Source organism: Trichomycterus rosablanca, chromosome 1 (assembly GCF_030014385.1).
Source record: "Trichomycterus rosablanca isolate fTriRos1 chromosome 1, fTriRos1.hap1, whole genome shotgun sequence".
Lineage (NCBI taxonomy): Eukaryota > Metazoa > Chordata > Actinopteri > Siluriformes > Trichomycteridae > Trichomycterus > Trichomycterus rosablanca.
Genome location: NC_085988.1, coordinates 16,858,093 through 16,880,203, shown reverse-complemented (window position 1 = coordinate 16,880,203; position 22,111 = coordinate 16,858,093). Strand labels below are relative to the sequence as shown.

The 22,111-nt window shown below is 42.2% G+C and overlaps 1 protein-coding gene across 1 annotated transcript in view; it reads left to right on the top strand.

The window, feature by feature from the left end:
• The window catches only part of LOC134302084 (F-actin-uncapping protein LRRC16A), a 76,843-nt gene extending 57,176 nt beyond the window's left edge, over positions 1-19,667 (top strand). Inside the window, exons 26-39 of the mRNA XM_062987155.1 lie at positions 8-169; positions 3,885-4,060; positions 4,150-4,237; positions 4,319-4,438; positions 4,993-5,059; positions 5,868-6,076; positions 7,154-7,263; positions 7,340-7,778; positions 8,679-8,724; positions 8,821-9,117; positions 10,702-10,848; positions 11,869-12,024; positions 13,497-13,611; positions 19,634-19,667. Of these exons, the coding sequence (XP_062843225.1) occupies positions 8-169; positions 3,885-4,060; positions 4,150-4,237; positions 4,319-4,438; positions 4,993-5,059; positions 5,868-6,076; positions 7,154-7,263; positions 7,340-7,778; positions 8,679-8,724; positions 8,821-9,117; positions 10,702-10,848; positions 11,869-12,024; positions 13,497-13,611; positions 19,634-19,667 (2,166 nt within the window). The remainder of the gene's footprint in view (positions 1-7; positions 170-3,884; positions 4,061-4,149; positions 4,238-4,318; positions 4,439-4,992; positions 5,060-5,867; positions 6,077-7,153; positions 7,264-7,339; positions 7,779-8,678; positions 8,725-8,820; positions 9,118-10,701; positions 10,849-11,868; positions 12,025-13,496; positions 13,612-19,633) is intronic.
• The last annotated feature ends 2,444 nt before the right edge of the window (positions 19,668-22,111 follow it).

Here is a 22,111-nt window from a genome sequence, read left to right as displayed (position 1 = left end):
TCTTTAGCTTTTGGCCAGTATGTACCATCTGCGATCATCGAAGCATGGGGGTGGAGAGGCAGCTGGGGGTGGAAGTGAGGCCTCTAAGAGCCCATGGGTGGCACCAATCCAGGAGAAACTGCTGTCGATGGCAGGAGAGGTCAGCAGTGTAATAGACCAACAGCTACAGGTGAGTGCACACACACACATCTAATCAATCCAATATTCCAAGGAAACAGGCTTTAAGTACATGTTGCCGGGGCCGCTCAGGTGGCACAGCGGTAATAACACACGCTGGAACCAGAGATGGGATCTCGAATACATCGTATCGAGTCTCAGCTCTGCCTGCCGGCTGGGCTGAGCAACCACATGAACAATGTTTGGCCTGTTGTTCATACAGTGAGGGAAATAAGTATTTGATCCCCTGCTGATTTTGTAAGTTTACCCCCTTACAAAGACTCGAACAGTCTAAAATGTTTATGGAAGGTTTATTTTAACAGAGAGAGACAGAATATCAACAAAAAATCCTGAAAAAAAACATTAAATAAAAGTTATAAATTAATTTGTATTTAATTAAGGGAAATAAGTATTTGATCCCCTACCAACCAGCAAGAATTCTGACCCCCACAGACCGGTTATGTGCCCATGAGGCACACAAATTAGTCCTGTCCCTGTATAAAAGACTCCTGTTACAGAATCAGTTTCTTCCGTTCAAATCTCTCGACCACCATGGGCAAGACCAAAGAGCTATCAAAGGACGTCAGGGACAAGATTGTAGACCTGCACAAGGCTGGAATGGGCTACAAGACCATCAGCAAGAAGCTTGGTGAGAAAGAGACCACTGTTGGTGCGATAATTCGAAAATGGAAGAAATACAAGATCACAGTCAATCACCCTCACTCTGGAGCTCCATGCAAGATCTCACCTGGTGGGGTAAGAATGATTCTGAGAAAGGTGAGGTCAGTCCAGAATTACACGGGAGGAGCTTGTCAATGATCTCAAGGGAGCTGGGAGCAGAGAAATGCTGGATATGACCCCAAGAACACCATCCCCACTGGGCATTTCTTTGCCTCCAAACACGGCGAGTGGAGTTGATGCCAAAGAGCTCAATTTTGATCTCATCTGACCATATCACATTCTCCCAAGCTTTCTCTGAATCATTCAGGTGTTCATTGGCAAACTTCAGATGAACCTGTACATGAGCGTTCTTGAGCAGAGGGACTTTGCGGGCACTGCAGGATCTCAATCCATTACGGCGAAGTGTGTTACTAATGGTTTTCTTGGTGACTGTGCTCCCAGCTCCCTTGAGATCATTGACAAGCTCCTCCCGTGTAATTCTGGACTGACCTCACCTTTCTCAGAATCATTCTTACCCCACCAGGTGAGATCTTGCATGGAGCTCCAGAGTGAGGGCGATTGACTGTGATCTTGTATTTCTTCCATTTTCGAATTATCGCACCAACAGTGATCTCTTTCTCACCAAGCGTCTTGCTGATGGTCTTGTAGCCCATTCCAGCCTTGTGCAGGTCTACAATCTTGTCCCTGACGTCCTTTGATAGCTCTTTGGTCTTGCCCATGGTGGTTGAGAGATTTGAATGGAAGAAACTGATTCTGTGACAGGTGTCTTTTATACAGGGACAGGACTAATTTGTGTGCCTCATGGGCACATAACCGGTCTGTGGGGGTCAGAATTCTTGCTGGTTGGTAGGGGATAAAATACTTCTTTCCCTTAATTAAATACAAATTAATTTATAACTTTTATTTAATGTTTTTTTTCAGGATTTTTTGTTGATATTCTGTCTCTCTCTGTTAAAATAAACCTTCCATAAAAATTATTGTTCAAGTCTTTGTAAGGGGGTAAACTTACAAAATCAGCAGGGGATCAAATACTTATTTCCCTCACTGTATAGGGGTAGGGTATTAAGCCTGATAGGGACTCTCTCATAACTGATGCAATTACGACCTCTGCTGGCTGGTTGATGGCGCCTGCACAGGGACGGGGAAGGAGTGCGTTGATCAGGGTGTGTCTCTCCGTGCACAGAGCTGATCCGCAGCTGATCTTGATGAGTGTAGATGACAAAATGCATACGGCTGCTGCCCACGTGTTGGAGGAGGTGTGGGTTAACTTTGTTCTCCTCAATCAGAGCCGGGGCCGGCATTAGTGGAGAGGAAGCATGATGCAAAAGAGAAAAAAGGGGAGAAAATACATGAACAAAAATTTTAAAAAGTACATGTTGCCCCTTTCTGTTTTATTGTTTTTTAATAAAGGCAAATGTTTGGGTGCTTGGGTAGTGCAGCAGTCTAACAAGCTAGCACACCACTGCAGATTATCTAAGACCACTGTCCTGGCTGGGTGTCCATACACAGAGGCCATGTTTAAGGGAGGGAAGGTCGGACGGGGTCTCTTCCTGCCGCCGCTACAATATGCGATCTCCAAGACTGGTTCGGGCGCCAGTAGAGGGAGTCATATGAGCTTACTGTGGCTCTTTGTACGTGATACAACACTGGCAGGTGATTAGATGCAGCTTCAAATTGGATACATGTCGAAGGGGGTGCATGGTGATCCTGCTCTCCTTGTTTAGATCGGGGGTTGTGCAAGCAGCAGCGGATTCACAATCAGGAACTGGAAATGACCGGAGATAAAGAGGGTAAAATCCAGAACAAAGCAAATGTCAGATCACATCACTGACCATAAAATGAGACGTTTCCCGTGTAATATGCATTTTTCCACAGTTTTCCTCCCAGTCTAGTCATGTCCAATTACCCGATTGCATTACGCTGCCTCTTTACTGATGTTGACCTCCACTCTGAGTGAGGGGAGCCTAACACACTAACACACGCCCCCTCTGACACGTGTGCAGTAGTTGACTGCATCTTTTCACGTGCATGAGGTGAGTTAATATGCGTATCAGTTTTGTGTATGGAGAGACACACCCTGATCACATCATCCCTCCTCTCTGTGCAGGCGCTATCAATCAACCAGCAGAGGTCGTAATTGCATCAGTTATAAGGTCTGGTCCGGCACCCCCTTAGAAAAACAGCCAATTATTGTTCATGTAGGCGCCCAGAATCGACGAGTTCGGGATGTCAGCTCTGGTGTGTCTACCTGAGCGCCGACATTCAAAATTTGTATTTAGCGATTTACCATTTTTTATTCGCGTAGCATTAAAGTCTCACATTTACTGGTTAATTTGCACTACGAGGCATCCTAGTGTAACCGAACATCTTTAAAGTTTGCTGAGTTAGTAATGAAAGAAATAAAATGTACATGGACAAACTATTAGGAGCATCATACTTTACTGGCTTGTTCTTTTGAGGCGCAGCACAGACTACAGAGAGATTATCATGTGTGTAGAGAAGCACACTTTTCCATTGACTATGGAATCCCCATAGGGACGAATGCACTCAATGCATAAAAATACACATCAAACATTGTCAGAAAAGTCTGTTACAGTAGCAATCCTACGGCAGTTCAGTTAGCAATCGGTAAGTCAAAATGTCCAAGATGTCGAGGTGAAAAGCAGCTAAAAACATGAAAACTCCCAACCAATTCTGTGGTCAAAACACAGACGAGTATTTTCATATTTGAGACAGAACATGAAGACTCGCACCGTCGACAGAAGTTTGAGGTTTAACTATTAAGGTAGACTGTGCTGTGTATTGTAGCTTTTATTTATTCTATCATTTAATTTATGAGTGTAATTTATTAACTGCCATGAAATGTGGCACTTTTCTTTAAAAATATGTGAAATGTGTTATAAAAAAAAATGAGGTCTGTGAAATTAGGCACCCTTTCTCCTATGAATTTAGTAGGGCCCTAATTATAGGGTAGGAAACTTCTAGGGGTGTTTTAATGCATAACCTTTGGCAGACTCATAAATCTCTCTCTGTATGTGAATGTGTAGAGTTTGTTGGTGTCCATGGTTGACACCGCGGAGAACGTGTGTCCTCACGTGATGAAAAAAGCGAACCTGAGACCAGCTCTGATGCGGGTGAGTGAAGGGAGCATGAGTGTTCCTCAAACCTTCGTCATTAACACCCTGCTCGAGCAGTCTGCCGTCGACATCATCAACAAGATCAGGTCTGACTTGTCTGTCTCTCTTTCTTTGGGCTGTTGATGCTTGCTGTAAAAGCTCGTGTTGTAATAATCTTTGTGTTTTTTCATGTCAGTGAAGTAAAGCTCAGCATGGCCTCGTTCCTGTCTGACCACATCATCGATGAGATCTTGGCGTCCCTGTCTCGCTCTCAACACACTTTGGTCAGTATTTATTCATGCACCCGGACATCAATGTGCAAACGTGGATGTACAGACTATGTGAATTGATGGACGTTTATGTAGGCGGAGCACCTGAGTAGGCGTGGCCAGCCACTGATACATCATGATTCAGAGGAGACGGAGGTTGTGGATGAAAGGCAACTAGAGGCAGAGAAGCTACCACCACCTCCAACTGACCTACTGGTACACACATACAAACTCACATACAGACAGATTTCTATACTAAACACTATATTAAACATATACCTTTAAACCTGAGATAACAAATAAATAAAATCAAATTCTAGATTGCAGTGGCTAAAACATCTGACCTCGATAATTAAAAGTGGTGTCCACATACTTTTAGCCATGTAATATATATTTTGGAAACAGGTGGTTTTGTCATGTTTTAGAAGAACCCATGTTCTTTTTTTTGGTACAGTGGTAGCCTAGTGGGTAGAGCCTTGGGCTTTCAACCGATTGTCAGTTTAAATCCAGGCTCTGCTATGCAGCCACTGCTGGGTCCTTAAGCAAGGCCCTTAACGCTGTCTGCTCCTGGACCTGCAAAGCAGTTGCACATGGTCAAGATATACAAACAGCCACTGCAGTCAGTGAGAATTAATCTGCTCTCTTTATTATAGACTTTACAGTTGAATAAAATCCTTCTTGTACTGTTAGATATTGTATGTTCTTGTGTATTTAAAAAACTGATGTGAATCACACTGTAACCTAACCTTGTTTTCTCTTTGAATTTAAAGCTGACTCCAACATCCAAGAGGCAAAGTATTTTGTTCAGGATGGTGCGTCCCATCTCTGTGGCCTTCGGTATGTTTTTTAAACACCTTTCATTAAACTAAATCTTACTGCCGCTCAGGTGGCGCAGCGGTAAAAAGACACTCTGCAACCAGAGCTGGATTCTGAGTACGTCGTATCGAATCCAGCTCTGCCTTACCGGTTCGAGGCTGAGTGGCTGTATGAGCAACGATTGGCCGGTTGCTCAGTTGGGGGGCGGGACAAAGAACCGGATGTGGGTCTCTCTCTGTCAGAATGCGATTACGACCTCTGCCGGCTGATTAGAGGCGCCTGCACAGAGATGAGGAAGAGTGCCCTTAGGGTGTGTCTCTCCGCATGCAACGCTAGGTGGCGCCACACTCATCAATGTGCGGGTGGCAAAAATGCAGCCGGCTGCTGCCCATGTTTCGGAGGGGATATGGGTTAGCTTCGATCTCCTCAGTCAGGGCGGGGTTCAGCATAGACAGAGAGGAAGCACGCAAATTGAACAATTGGATGCGCCAAAGGGGGCGAAAAAGGGGGGGGGGGATTTTTGTTAAAAAAAACCCAACTAAATCTTTTACATAACCAAATTATTAAAACGAACAATAATAAATAGGTTAGTAACACTTTAGAGTATGCATTGTATCCTTTGGTCTCAGCACAGCCCTATTTCATTGTGGCATGATTTCACAAGGTTATGGAAACGTTCCATAGACAATGTTAGTTACAGTATGTTGATATGATAATCTCATAACTGCTGCAAATGTGTCTGCTGCAAATTAATTGTGTAAATCTGTGGTTTTACTGTTGGTTTAAGTGAGTGTTATTCTGTTCAAGCTTTAATCTTTTTGTCCGTCAGAGCTAGAGTTTGATCTGGATAAGGCACTGGAGCATGTGCCGATCCATGTGGAGGATCTACCACTGCCTCCACCCCCGGAGCCTGTACAGGTGGACTCAAACAGGCCAGAGACCACGTGTTTTAATGATCTGCCAGATACAGAAAGTCCCAAGCTACAGCACATCACTAAACTGAGACCACGCAGAAAGAAGTTCAGCAAACCAAGCAAAGTACCGGTAAGAGTTCCAACCTTTTGACTAGTCCAGGTGGGAGTTGAGAAAGGGTGTTTTGACTAGTCCAGGTGAGGGTTAGGAAGTAGGTTTTCACTACTTATGGTAAAGGTTAGGGAAGCAGGTTTTAACTAGTCCAGGGGGGAGTTGGGAAAGGGGGTTTTGACTAGTCCAGGTGGGGGTTTGGGGAAAGGGGGTTTGGGGAAGGGGGTTTTGGCTAGTCCAGGTGGGGGGTTGGGGAAAGGGGTTTTGGGGAAAGGGGTTTTGGTTAGTCCAGGTGAGGGTTAGTAAAGTAGATTTTCACTACTTATGGTAAAGGTTATGGAAGAAGGTTTTGACTAGTCCAGGTGGGGTTTTGGGGAAGGGGGGTTTTGACTAGTCCAGGTGGGGGTTTGGGTAAAAGGGGGTTTTGGCTAGTCCAGGTGGGGGTTTGGGGAAAGGGGTTTTGGGGAAGGGGGTTTTGACTAGTCCAGGTGAGGGTTTGGGGAAAGGGGTTTTGGTAAAGGGGGTTTTGACTAGTCCAGGTGAGGGTTTGGGGAAAGGGGTTTTGGTAAAAGGGGTTTTGACTAGTCCAGGTGGGGGTTTGGGGAAAGGGGTTTTGGGGAAGGGGGTTTTGACTAGTCCAGGTGAGGGTTTGGGGAAAGGGGTTTTGGTAAAGGGGGTTTTGACTAGTCCAGGTGAGGGTTAGTAAAGTAGGTTTTCACTACTTATGGTAAAGGTTAGGGAAGAAGGTTTTGACTAGTCCATTTGGGGTTTTGGGGAAGGGGGGTTTGACTAGTCCAGCTGGGGGGTTGTGAAAGGGGGTTCTGAATAGGCCAGGTTGGGGTTAACTCTTCGTGCGTTAGACTAAGCCCCATATAAACTCGTCTTGTTCAGGTGAAAAGATGCAGTCGGCTACTGCACACATGGGCAACTGTAGAGAGAAAGTGTAATGCAACTAGATTGGGAGGAAAATTGGGAAAAAAGCAAAAAAAGGACAGCACTTGTCTAAAGACTGACAGTGAGAATTGCCTGCCCTTCCTGTCGTGAATAATAATAAATAAAGAAATAAATAAAAAGTTTGTCTTCTACATTTAGCCAATCAGAAGTGCTTCTACAGAAGATGTGGAGCAGAATGAGTTTGTGGGGAAACTCGATGATGGCCTGGACGATTTCTTTGATAAAAAAGTCACAAAGTATGGAGCGAAGTAAGACCAAGAACTATCATTTATTTATGTATTTTGTTTTGGGTGTAAACTAAAATACTAATCAACTCTATTTTAGGCGTTTCTCCGGGAAAGTGTTAAGTATGGAAGGAGAAAGGAAGAGGGAATCTCGCATGAGCGGCTTCTTCAACCTTATCAAATCACGTTCCTCTGTCAAATCTCCACCCACCAGCCCTCGCACACCTACCACCAACCCAACCAGCCCTACACCGTTAATGTCACCAGTCATCATAGAATCTGAGGCTGCGGACTTCACAAAACCTGCAGCTAAAAGTCCTGCCCCTGAACCTACCCCTGAGCCTATCAGAGCTCAGGTACCTGAAAAGGTGGAGCCATGTGAAAATGTAGAAACAGCGGTGACCGCTGAGCCCAAAGTTCACGCTGAGGAGAGTAAGAAGCGAGATGGTCCTCATCAAGGCAAAATCCGAGGGGTGCAGGTGATGGGTAATGACTTTCTGGCTCAGCTTAAAGCCAAGCAGGAGAGGTTGAAAGAGAAGGTGAGTTACTCCCACCATGTGCTATTTACACCGATCAGCCATAACATTAAAACCACCTCCTTGTTTCTACACTCACTGTCCATTTTATCAGCTCCACTTACCATGTAGAAGCACTTTGTAGTTCTACAATTACTGACTGTAGTCCAAGTACAAGACTGTAGTTTTTTAACCTGTTCTTTAATGGTCAGGACTCTCCCAGGACCACCACAGAGCAGGTATTATTTGAGTGGTGGATCATTCTCAGCACTGCAGTGACACTGACATGGTGGTGGTGTGTTGGTGTGTGTTGTGCTGGTATGAGTGGATCAGACACAGCAGCGCTGCTGGAGTTTTTAAATACCTCACTGTCACTGCTGGACTGAGAATAGTCCACCAACAAAAAATATTCAGCCAACAGCGCCCCATGGGCAGCGGCCTGTGACCACGGATGAAGGTCTAGAAGATGACCAACTCAAACAGCAGCAATAGATGAGCGATCGTCTCTGACTTTACATCTACAAGGTGGACCAACTAGGTAGGAGTGTCTAATAGAGTGAACAGTGAGTGGACACGGTATTTAAAAACTCCAGCAGCGCTGGTGTGTCGGACCCACTCATACCAGCACAACACACACTAACACACCACCACCATGTCAGTGTCACTGCAGTGCTGAGAATGATCCACCACCATTCCTGACCATTGAAGAACAGGGTGAAAGCAGGTTAAAAAAATATGTAGAGAAACAGATGGACTACAGTCAGTAATTGTAGAACTACAGAGTGCTTCTATATGGTAAGTGGAGCTGATAAAATGGACAATGAGTGTAGAAACAAGGAGGTGGTTTTGATGTTATGGCTGATCAGTGTATTTATTTGTTTTTTGGTGTTTTGAGCTTTATGTCTATGATTTTGCATTCCACAGACCAATGAACCATCGTCCACTGCAAATAAAGCTGAACTAGAACATGGTTAGTACACCTGTACCATGTTTACCAAGTTAACTCTAACAAACTCTGATCTTACTCTCATTTAATTTTGGGGTTTGCATTTCTATTTTACACCAGGCGAGGGTGACCCCAGCACTGCAGAGAAGCCAGCAGTCCTTCAGAAAGAGCAGCACCCCGAAGCTCTTTTGAAATTCCAACCTACCCAAATCCACCTAAAACCCACTGGACTTGCTCACACCCCTGCAGCCAAACACAGCCCTGTACCCTTACACATAGGTCTTAAAGCCTCACACAGCCCCGCTAACAGCAGCTCCACATCTGCCACGACCGACCCAGATCACAAGCCAAGCCAGGAGCAGCTTCCCCACCCACAACATCCCCGCAGCCCTCTGGGAAGCTCCAGCACTCCAGCTGGTCAGTTATTTTTTAAATCACCTTTAAAATATTCTTTTTTACAGTCAGAGATCACCATAAATGTGAAAACAATAGGACGAATTTGTAAAACACTCCCCAATTTTCTCCCCTAATCTAGTCGTGATTACTCAGATTGCATCCTCCACTGATTCAACCCTCCGCCGTTGACTGAGGACGCTTCTCAACTGACACACTCCATTTCTGACACGTGCTCAATACAGACTGCATTTTTCACCTGCACGAGTCGAGTTCATGTATACCGATCAGCACTGTGCACGGAGAGCCACACCCTGATCAGCATTATACCTCAGCTTTGTGCAGGCGCCGTCAATCAGCCAGCAGGGCTCATAATTGCACCAGTTATGAGGACCCATGATCCGGCTTGTCCCTGACCCTATGAACAACAGCCAATCGTTGTTCATGCAGCCGCCCAGCCCAGCCAGGTGCTGAGCTGAGTTTTTATACGATGTATTCGAAAACCCAGCAGGAACAGGAGTACTCAGAAAAAAAAACACATGGATACAAAGAGAACATACCACATGTCTCACAGAGAGATCAAGGGCAAAAAAAAGCCCATGCTGCTGTACAATACCCATTCTACCAGATGGGCCACAGAGTATATTTACAGGCTGTAATCAATACAGTTTTTTCTCAACTCTTTTTTGCTTATTTTAATTTTTTTGTAGCTTTTCCGCCACAGTATTGTTCTGCATTGGATAAGTGTCTCACAATTGGGTTCAACCCTTTAACATGGTAGGTTCTGGGTTACATCTGATGGCACCATCATGAGGTGCTTACCAGCCTGTGACAGCAATACCTAGTACACAGTTCACTCTACTTGGATCACAGAGTATTCCCAAAAATATAAGAGCATTTTTGCACTGTAGGTGTGAACTCACATGGTTTAGGATGTAATCTATACACAAGATGAATAAAACCAAAACTTAATCATCATCATATTCATCATCTACTGTGACAATACTTACTGCCTGTCTGGAGGAGTTACAGATATGGATGAAACACAATTTTCTTCAGTTGAGCAGTGCCAAAACTGAAACAATCTCGGTCGGCACCCCGCATCAGATTTAGTCATCTTCTATAAACAGCATTACCTTCTTTGGTCACAATATTTCCATCTCCTCATCAGTCACCAATACAGTCATTTGAATACAAGGTCTCCCTCCTCACTCACCAGCTCACCACACAAACCTCATTCTGATCCCTCCGCTCTACAAATTCAAATCGCCTTCTCCCCCCAAGAACCAAGCTAAGCACCATGTGATCAGGCCTTCTGTTCTGCTGCCCCTCACTTTTGGAATGCCCTCCCTGACCATTTAAGGGGACCACGGACAGTTGGGACTTTTTAATAGACTTTTCAAAACCTTTCTTTTTAGCAGAACTTATGAGAAATTTTAGTTAATGTAGTAATGGCTGCTATCCTTTAAATTGCTTATTTATTTTTTTGTAGTGATGTCTTTTATCCTGTGGCACTTTGAGATTTATATCAAATGTAAAGTGAGTTACAAATAAAATGTATTATTAATATCATTATTATTTAAATGTAGTCTTTTAATCTGCTTTTAGATGATGTCCCGGACCATCCCAGTGTCAGCTCCTCTTCCAAACTTCCTGTAAAAGCTCAACACCATAAGGTGGCGTTATCTGAATCAGGGATGGAAGTGCAGTCACACATTCATCCTGCTTCTGAAGACCAGCTTCCACCTCCGATAGGTATTTTTATTTAAGGTTCATGTGTTTACCAATTTGTACATGCATGCTAAATTATAGCTTGAATTCTTATTTCTGTATTGTTTATATAATTTGCACTATTTTTCTTGACCTGTTTTTCATTACACATTATAAGGGCTGTATTTTAAAATCAAAGAATTGAATGGATGTTAAATTGGGACATTATGCAACTTTTCCATGAATGGAAGCTGATGTTGGCCACACCAAACTATACATATATATTTATAGCTATATGGAGCTAAGCATGATTTCTTCCCCTGTATTCCAGGTTAGTATCTCAGTAAACATTGTGATCTTCTGCCACTTTTACTACCCTTCTCTGGCTGCAGAATGGGCAAAGTCACTGACCGCTTCTCTTCACCAGACAGAGATGGGTTTTGTGTACGGAGAGTCACACACCACTAGCCATGATCGTATTTCATGCAAGCGCCTTGACCAACCAGCAGAGAACATGATAACAGTTGCAATTACAAAACCGTTCGACCACCTCCCCTTTAGACACAGCTAGTCGTGTCTGTGTAGGCACCTAGCCGATCGATAGCACAGCTGAGATTTTTTTTTTTTAATCACCTTGACCAAGCTTACCCACTAAATGTGTACACACACATTTAGTTTGACCACCTTCTTGTTGTGAAAAAATAAGGTAAGATGATAAATGAAAACAAAGATTATAGTTGACTGGATTGGAAGAATTTATTGGCACGATCGTGAGTTCTCACAGCAGTGGAATAGCTGAAGAACAAGGTACAGAGCTGTGATCTTCCTTTTATACTGCTCTAGCCATATCACATTAGGTGTTGGACTTTGGAACCTCAATTCTGTGCTAACTGTTGTTTCTTATCTGCTTACAACAGACATGTTGCTTATCTCTGTACTTATTAAAAATTAAATGTGTGCATTTGAATGTGTATATGAACAGGGAGAGTTGAAAGCTGATACGATACAAACTGGTTAGCATATTGGTGGTGATGGTGTTGCTATTGTTGTTTTTGTGTCTCTCAGTGCTGGAACCTGCAGCAGATAACGGTGTGTTTGAACCAGAACCACACACAGCTCCATCACAAACTCCAGTAGAAGCAAGAGGTTGTGTTTACTCATCAATCAGTTCTACTGAAGAGTCAGAGGATCATCAGAAGTCCATGCCTCTCACTGCACAAGGTCTGACCAATTACAGTGAGGGGAAACAAGCATTTAACATTTCTTTTTACTAAATACAATATACTTCTATTGCATTTACATATATGGCATTTAGCACGCACCTTTATCCAAAGTGACTTAAAATTGTCACTGAAAACATTGCAAGCAATACTGGAGCCAAACAGTGGCATCTTGGGAGTTCCTTAGTCACTAAGCTACCACTGGTCATATTGCACGTAGTTCATAGTAACTTTGTACTTATAAATATGAGCAAAAAGGTGTGTATTTATTTGCAAAAATATAGATATGATTAGAAAAACCACAATAGATATTAGAGAAAGTATTTACCACTATTGTTGGCAATTACAGCTTTGATGGATGGATGGATGGATGGATGGATGGATGGATGGATGGATGGATGGATGGATGGATGGATGGATGGATAGATAGATAGATAGATAGATAGATAGATAGATAGATAGATAGATAGATAGATAGATAGATAGATAGATAGATAGATAGATACTTTATTAAAGATGCATTTGAAGTGAGTAATTATGGATGAATTAAATTATTTAAGCCAACAAAGAACTGGAATTACATGCCCTACATGAAATTTTGCTAGATTTTATGGGTCTGTTCGAAAACTTAGTAATCTCTCTATATAGACGCATTTTACATCATCGCTCCCAAGAAGAAGCCTGTCCAAATTCTCAGATCTCTTAAAATGCTCCTACTAAGGTGCCTTATTTTAAAGCTATAAACTGATTGAATAACAAGGGAGTGTACAATGCTTCCTTGGCGGTGCAGGCAATCCCAGCATTCAGTGCACACAACTTTTCTCGCAAAAAATGACAAATATGGCGGATCTCACTTACAAAATACAATTTTAACTCTATATATTTGCAATGTGATTTAAGTCAGGAGATTGGCTAGGCCATACAAACAATCTCATCTTTCTTGAAAAATCAGGGTTGAGGCGCCCAGGTGGCGCAGCGGGATATTCCGCTAGCGCACCAAGTATCTGAACTCCTCGGTTCGAAACTCGGTGTTGCCACCGGTCGGCTGGGTGCCATCTGGCAGGCATAATTGGCAGTGCCTGCAGCAGATACTAATTGACCACCGTATCTGCAGGGTGGGGGCCAGACTGTGTGTGGGTGGGTGGGTCTTCATACGCTGTGTAAGGACCCTGATTGGTGGAAGAGACGCCTGTGCAGAATGCAGGGGCGAGAAGAGAAGGGCTGTGCACGTGTCGGAAGAGGCGTGTACAGCAACGTGCTCTCCTTGGATGCAATCTGGTATCTCTGAGCAGCGGAAGACAAAATTGAATGCGCTAAATCGGGAGGAAAATGTGGAAAAAATGCATGTGCTTTTTGGTGACTGGATATTAGACATATTGATCCCCAGTAAACAATACATTTAAACATCAGTAAATAAATCCCTACATAGCACTAAATTGTCTTTAATCTGGCGTGTATGTGTGTTCTTTGTAGCTGGGCCACGGACCTCCACAGACTCTTCTTCAGCTCCAAGCTCTCCAGATTCAAGCATCACCAGCACCCAACTCCAGTCTACTGCTACAGCCCAACACACTGACCCAACACCAGGGAGCCACACGGAAGAATAAACACAGAAGCCATCAGACTATTCCTGTAGATTAACTAACGGCTGACCATCACATCAGTGTCACACTAAAGATAGAAAGACGTGATGGCAGGGCTGTTTGTCACAGATCTGCTAATGATCAGCTTCAGACCGGTTTCCCTGCCGCTTGTAATTATGAGCCACACTGCAGCAACAGTGCAGATGTGAAAACATTGTACATATACTGAAATCTGATTTATAGGCAGGGGGATTTTATACAAGTATGGTATAAATGGACTCATGTTACTGTGATGAACATGCCCACTGCAAGCTGGGTTCTAAATTTACATTTATGGCCAACCATAAAAAAATCCCAGATTCAGTTTAGAAGTGCAAAAAAACTATATTCCTCAAACTGAACCCAGAAGACATACACTGACCAGCCATAACATTAAAACCACCTCTTTGTTTCTACACTCAATGTTCATTTTATCATCTCCACTTACCATATAGAAGTACTTTGTGGTTCTACAATTACTGACTGTAGTCCATCTGTTTCTCTGCATGCTTTGTTAGCCCCCTTCCATGCTGTTCTTTAATGGTCAGGACTCTTCCAGGACCACCACAGAGCAGGTATTATTTGGGTGGTGGATCATTCTCAGCACTGCAGTGACACTGACATGGTGGTGGTGTGTTAGTGTGTGTTGTTCTGGTATGAGTGGATAAACCTCAGAAATAGTCCACCAACCAAAAATATATCCAGCCAACAGCGCCCCATGGGCAGCGTCCTGTGACCACTGACAAAGTTCCAAAAGATTACAAACTCAAACAGCAGCAATAGATGAGTGATCATCTCTGACTTTACATCTACAAGGTGGACCAACTAGGTAGGAGTGTCTAATAGAGTGGACACGGTATTTAAAAACTCCAGCAGTGCTGCTGTGTCTGATCCACTCATACCAGCACAACACACACTAACACACCACCACCATGTCAGTGTCACTGCAGTGCTGAGAATCATCCACCACCTAAATAATACCTGCTCCGTAGTGGTCCTGTGGCGGTCCTGACCATTAAAGAACAGGGTGAAAGCAGGCTAAAATAGTATGTAGAGAAACAGATGGACTACAGTCAGTAATTGTAAAACTACAAAGTGCTTCTATATGGTAAGTGGAGCTGATAAAATGGACAGTGAGTGTAGAAACAAGGAGGTGGTTTTAATGTTATGGCTGATCGGTGTTTGCCAGTAATAAAGAGGGGTGCCCAGAGACTTTTGACTGCATATATAGTTCTGATTTTAAAACAGAAGCCTCTTGCACATAAGCTTCTGAGCCCATAGTGATGTAAAAAGTGCTTAACAGTGGACATTAAATTTGATTTAGTTGAATTAAATTAATATAAGAAAAGAAATGTTGAGTTTTAATGACAATTATGCACTTTATGCCTGTGTCATTGCTGGTTTCATATAATATACCTAATATGAAACCAGCAAGGAAACAAGCATGTTTCAATATATATATATATATACTGTATATATATATATATATATATTTATATATATATATATATATATATATATATATATATATATATATATATATATATATGTTTCAATAAAGTCTATAATATATAATTTCAATATATATATAATTCATTGAACCTATGCATCTAAGTGGGTATTGGCAGATCACGAAATTTAATTGGATACCACTTGCATTTCTGGTACCGTGACCCTGATTAGGATGAAGTAAATGATTTATGCCAGTAAACTGGACTTACACGTCCTACAAGTCCCAAATATTGACAGATTTTACATACTGTAAAGATTTCTTTTAAAAGGTTTTAATTTGTACTGGGCTAATACAAACTTAAGGGTTCCATTTGTAGTTAAGAGTAATAGCATGTGGCTAGACACATGGCTGGCCATGTAGAGAGCAACATGATTGTGGGGGATTTTATATATATATATATATATATATATATATATATATATATATATATATATATATATACATATATTCTTTGTGCATTTTCTCCCTTTTTCTCCTTTTTTAGGGCGTCCAATTGCCCCATTGCGTCATGCTTCCTCTCCACCAATGCCGATCCCTGCTCTGACTGAGGAGAACGAAGCTAACCCACGCCCCCTCCGACACGTGGGCAGCATTCCTTATGCATCTTATCACCTACACGTTGACGAGTGCAGTGCAGCTTAGCTGCGTGAACGGAGGGACACACCCTGAGAGGACTCTTTTCTCATCTCTGTGCAGGCGCCATCAATCAGCCAGCAGAGGTTGTAATTGCACCAGTCATGAGAGAGAGACCCTATCTGGCTTAGTCCCGCCCATATGAACAGCAGGCCAATCGTTGTTCATGTGGCCGCTCAGCCTCAGCCGGCAATGCAGAGCTGAGATTCAATACAATGTATTCGAGATCCCAGCTCTGGTTCCAGCGTGTGTTTTACCGCTGCACCAGCTGGCAAACTATTTATATTACATTTATAAATTTAAATGGGGGTGTGTGGCTGCGCTCCTCAGTCAGCGGTGGAGGGTAGTTTCAGTACAGAGGAAGCGTAATGCAATCAGGGTAATCGGATACGACTAGATTAGGGAGAAAATTGGGAAAAAAGCATGTATTGCATTTAGATACACCCATGAAATTATGACTTGTTAGGCAGGTAAATCATTGTTATAAGAAATAGTAAGCTAAGGCTGCCTTCTACACAGGACAATGACCCAAAGCATACCTTAATATTCACCATGAACTACTTATAAGAAATTCAGGTTTGAGTTGAAGCTCATGAAAAGGCCCTCATCGTCCCCTGACCTCTCAACCTCTTTACCATCTTAATAATGCTGTGCATGAAAGACAGCACATTGATTTTAGAGACGGTCAATGTGCATTTATTTTTGTTAGGAAATTGTTTTCAGATAGTTGTCGTTGCTACAAAACTGTAATTTGACCAGTGGTATCCAAACGTTTGCATACATCTGTATGACCTGAATTCTTGTATTATACCCATATTATGCATTTCTATGATGGTGATGGTTTTAATGCATTAATATGTACGAGATTATTTTCTGTATTAAATTAACATATGAATATATTGATGTAGTAGAGCTATTGGATAGTTTGTTTATTGGTGAAATTAGTATGTCTACCATTTATTGTGTATGATGTATTTATGTTGTGTAGTATCCTTTTTTCTTTTTGTCATACAAATGATTTTATTTGTATATTTGTATTAATGAAATTAAAAAAATACATATTTGTATTTTGAATGATGGACTGTGATGTTATCTAACGGAACTGTCCGTGTAGCTGGACTGCTGTTTTCTCTGTATGATCTTTAAACAACAGTAGCGTTATCTAAAAGCGGGTATCATTCAGTTACAGAAAGGTCCTGTGGGCCATGTTAATATTAGCAATGTACCGTTCAGGTGGCGCAGCAGTAAAAATACACGCTGGAACCAGAGCTGGGATCTCGAATACATCGTATCGAGTCTCAGCTCTGCCTACCGGCTGGGCTGAGCAGCCACATGAACAACGATTGGCCTGTTGTTCAGATAGGGGTGGGATATTAAAAGCCGGATAGGGACTCTCTCATAACTGATGCAATTGCGACCTCTGCTGGCTGATTGATGGCGCCTGCACAGAGACTGGAAAAGAGTGCTGTCAGGGTGTGTCTCTCCGTACACAGTGCTGATCCGCATTGCACTCGTCAAATTGTAGGTGACAAAATGCATACGGCTGCTGCCCACACGTCGGAGGGGGCGTGGGTTAGCTTTGTTCTCCTAAATCAGAGCGGGGATAGGCATTGGTGGAAAGCATGATGCAATCGCGCAATTGGACACCCTAAAAATGGAGAAAAAGGGGAGAAAATATTAGAAAATATTAAAAACATGAACGCCACATCATGATATTACACAAAGTAAAACTGAGTAAACAGAGTATATTTTGGGAAACAAAGTCATAAAAATTCCATATAACCACAGTAAAAGCTGTCCTGTTCAGCTAATTAATCACATCCTTAAAGCTTAAAGTCAGCTTAAAGTATCTACAGGAACACTATTCCCCCACCCAAGGAAACTTTGGAAAGGAAAATTGTTATCAAATGTTAGTCTGAAAAGGGTTACAAAGCTATTTCAGATGCTCTAGGACTCCTCTGAACCAGAGCGAATGCTGCTAAATTCAAATGGAGTAAACTTGGAACTACCTAGAATCCACCAGTGGCCTGCTCATCTTATCCAGAAATTATTGGATAAGACTTCTGGCAAGGAAAGTTGTGCAAAGTTTTAAATGCAGTGGTGCCAATAATTGTGTATTCAGTTAAATGCTGGATGTTTAGAATTTTTTTATCAGTATGAGATTAAAGCTAATTCACCAAAATGTGAATTTCTTATAACCAATTTACCCATGTTTACCAAGGGTGCCAAAAATTATGAATGGGGATGTATGTATTCATCAGACGATTCAACACACTGTGTTGCCCTATGGATATACAGCATCACATGTATGCAGTTTGTCAGCCTTTAAAGTCCCTGCAGCTGTATCACCAGCCTCCAGACCCTTTGTCCAGTAATACCCACATGCCACTATTGGCATCTCTGTGGATTGTGTGTTGTCCAGAGCAGCCTCATTATGTGGGTGAGATAATTGATAAGCAGTCAGTCCTTCTCTTGCTACCATTCCTCCCTCAGAGTGTGGAGGTGGACTTAAAATCGGACTCAAAGAAGTCCACTTGTTCAGTTTGAGCAGGCTTAATCCATTCACCTGCTGGCGACCGGCAGGCATTTACCTGGGTATCTCCTCATCTTCACTTAGCTTGTTCGGTCATCATGGACAGTGCTACTGCTTTCCTGCATGTGTGGAATTTGTTCGATCCAGAAGGTAAGTCCAGTCTCTGACCCTCATATCAACAAGTACTGGATTATTTGATATATTTGTGAGTAAAAATGCCATCTTGTGCCCGAGCAGATCAGGGCTACATTAAAGGAAAGCAGGTGGATGAGTTTTTCCGGCATGTTATGAAGAAATTAGAAACAAAAGTAAGCAATGTGTTCCTGTAATTTTATTATGTTGAGTTGTTTAACTGGTTACTTGTTTAAATATCAGATTATTTGTGGTCTGTCTTTAAGTCTAATTGTCTGTTTTCTTTGTTAATCATCAATCCAGTCATCCATTATGTGTTTATTAATTTGCCTGCTTGTCTGGCAGCTAAAATCATCCTTACATCCAAATATTTTTCTGTAGATGCTTTTACCAGTCATCCATCCATCTATATGTTCCTCATTCTGTCACCCATTTACAGCATTTAGTAGATGTTCTTATCCAGAGTAAGTATCCACAGTAAACATTTCTCTGCTGTAGTTCAACTAGACAACAGTCCATGGATTGGTTTTGGGAGTGGCGTTAAGCTTAAAAGACGTTGAGTTTCAAGGTATTTTTTCCCATAAGGATGTATGGGAAACCTGTTAATGCATTCCATGGTCCCGTGGAACTGCATATATTTTAGGCTAATGTCAAATAATGAGGTTGTTTTTAACACGTATAGACTGAAAATAACACAAGTATCATATAAAAACACTAAAATACAATAAAATCTGCACTTTACCTTTACTTCTTTATTGTTTTCGTATGCTTCTTAATTGTGGAGATGCTTGATCTTTGAATACCGTATTCTGTTCAGTAAAGGCGCATTCACATGAGAAGTGACAAAACTGTTTTTGAGCTGCTGTGTTGTTATTTCCTATGAAGTGTGCCAGTGCAGAAGCTTAACGTGACTTATTGTACTATAATAATAAATAATAATAAATTTTATTTGTAATGCACTTTACATTTGGACACAAATCTCAAAGTGCTACATAGTAAAAAGCATAGTAAAAAACTTTAAAACCATCAATTAATTAGGAATGGTAAGTTCTTCTAAAAAGAAAAGTTTTAAGTCCCTTTTTAAAGCTGTCTATTTTCTGAGGAGCTCTCAACTGGTCAGGTAGAGCATTCCACAAGCGAGGTGCGGCAGAAGAAAAGGCCCTATCACCCATGGTGCTGAGCTTAGTTCTGGGGAGGAGGAGGCGGTTTGAATTTACAGAGCAAAGAGATCGTGATGAGGTTTGCGGGGTGAGAAGTTCTTTCAGGTATGAAGGAGCATTGCCATGTATGCACTGGTAGGCAAGGAGGGAGACCTTGTATTCAATTCTGACAGAGACAGGAAGCCAGTGAAGTGATTGAAGAACAGGTGTAATGTGTTCATGTTTCCGTACTCTCATCAGGATTCGAGCAGCACTGTTCTGAATGTACTGTAGTCTCTGAAGGCTCTTGTTCGGGATCCCAATAAAAAGTGCATTGCAATAATCCAGTCTTGAGGAAACAAATGCGTGAACCAGCTTTTCAGCGTCTGAAACAGTGAGGGTAGGACGGAGTTTGGCAATGTTTCTGAGATGATGAAAAGAAATCTTACAGAGGTGTTTGATATGGGTTTCAAAGTATAATTGTTGGTCTAATTTTATGCCAAGATTGGTAACTGTCGTGGTTAGAGGAGTGGTGTGACCTAATACAGTAACACTGGCTATGGGAGATGACTGGATCTGATGTGGCGTGCCAATCAACATCACTTCAGTTTTTGCACCGTTCAGCTGAAGAAAGTTGCTTTTCATCCACGCATTTATCTCATCCAGGCAGTCAGCAAGTATTGAAATGGATGAAGATGGGAATGAAGCAGGACGTTGTGTCAATTCGAATGTAAAGTTGTATATCGTCGGCATAACAGTGAAATGGTATTCCGTGTTGATTAATAATTTGACCAAGGGGAAGCATGTATAAAGTGAAAAGGATGGGCCCCAGTACTGACCCCTGGGGAACCCCATAGGTCATTGCATATGACTGAGACTTTGCCGTTCCAATGGAAATGTACTCAGTTCTGCCAGTGAGATAGGATTGAAACCAGGCGAGAGCGGTATCTGTGAGTCCGATGTGGTTTAACCGGTCGAGGAGTATACCATGGTCAATTGTGTCAAAAGCTGCCGACAGATCGAGGAGAATGAGTAGGGAAGGGGAGCCAGAATCAGCTGTCATCAGGAGGTCGTTGGTGACTCTAACCAGAGCCGTTTCTGTGCTGTGAGCCGGACGAAAACCAGACTGAAATTTTTCAAAGAGGTTATTGTATTTAAGGTGGTCCTGAAGATGAGTGGCAACGACTTTTTCCAATACCTTGGATAGAAAAGGAAGATTGGATATAGGCCTATAATTTGCATGGACATCAGGATCCAGAGTTGGTTTTTTGAGAAGTGGTCTAATTATGGCAGTTTTTAGTGAAACTGGTACGTGGCCAGCTTGTAGAGACTGATTTATTACTTTTGTAATCATAGGACATATGGCAGCGATGTGTGCTTTTACTAAGGCAGTTGGAAAGGGGTCCAGAGCACATGTGGAGGATCTCATCTTTCTGACGAGGTCTTCAACCTTTTGTTGCGTGACTTCAGGGAAGCACTTTAGAGGCTTGGAGACCTTTAACTGTGTGTACGAAGTCTGCATAGGTGGATTTGTATTGCCAGTAAGGTTAGAACGTATTGAGTCTATTTTAGTCTTGAAAAAGGCCATGAAATCATTACAGCGCTCTTCATTAATTCCATTTAATGAAGGAACCCGTGGTTTGAGGAGATGATTTATAGTAGAGAAAAGCTGCTTAGAGTTTCCCATACTGTTGTTTATGATGCCTGAGCATCTAAAACAAGCAAGGAATTTCATTAGTGGAGAGAACTTATGAGCAGTAATAATTAAGAGAAGTTTAGTGTTCCTGTGTCGTTCTTCTAATACCGGTTCCTAGCGGTTAAGGTACTGGACTAGTAAGCAGAAAATCGCTGGTTCAAGCCCCACCACTGTCAGGTTACAACTGTTGGGCCCTTGAGCAAGGCCCTTAACCCTCAATTGGACAAAAGCGTCTGCTAAATGCCGAAAATGTAAATATTAACAATAAGCATTTTAGATTCTGAAAAGCTGATTCTTACAATTTCTCAGAACCCTGAGCAATAACACAAGTTTTAAAGTAAAACAGTGAGAAAAATCCAGATAAAGACAGATACATGTGGAGTTTTCAGAATGAATTTGATGGTTATTCCACATAAATTCATATTCGTCTCACAGTAGCACACACATTGAGTTTAAGGGAAACGTCGAGTTTAAGGGTACAGATATTTTAATGAAGGGTGTGGAGTTTCAAAGATTTCGAGTTCTTAAGTGCTCAGTATGGGGTGATGAAGGTCTTTAATCGTCTTTTGAAGAGAGTGAGAGATTCTGATGTTTGATCAGACAAAGGAAGTTCGTTCTACCACTTGGGTTCCATTACATTAAAGAGCCTTGATGTCTGTCTTCCCTAAGTTCTGAGTGGACGATCAAGAATCAAGACGAGTGAGAGTAGTGGCTCAGAGGTTGCGTGGTACAGAGCAGGGTTTGACGGATTTCTCTAAGGTAGCTTGGTGATGGTCCATTTTTGGCTTTGCTTTTTACTAAACGCAGGCAGTTACAGGAA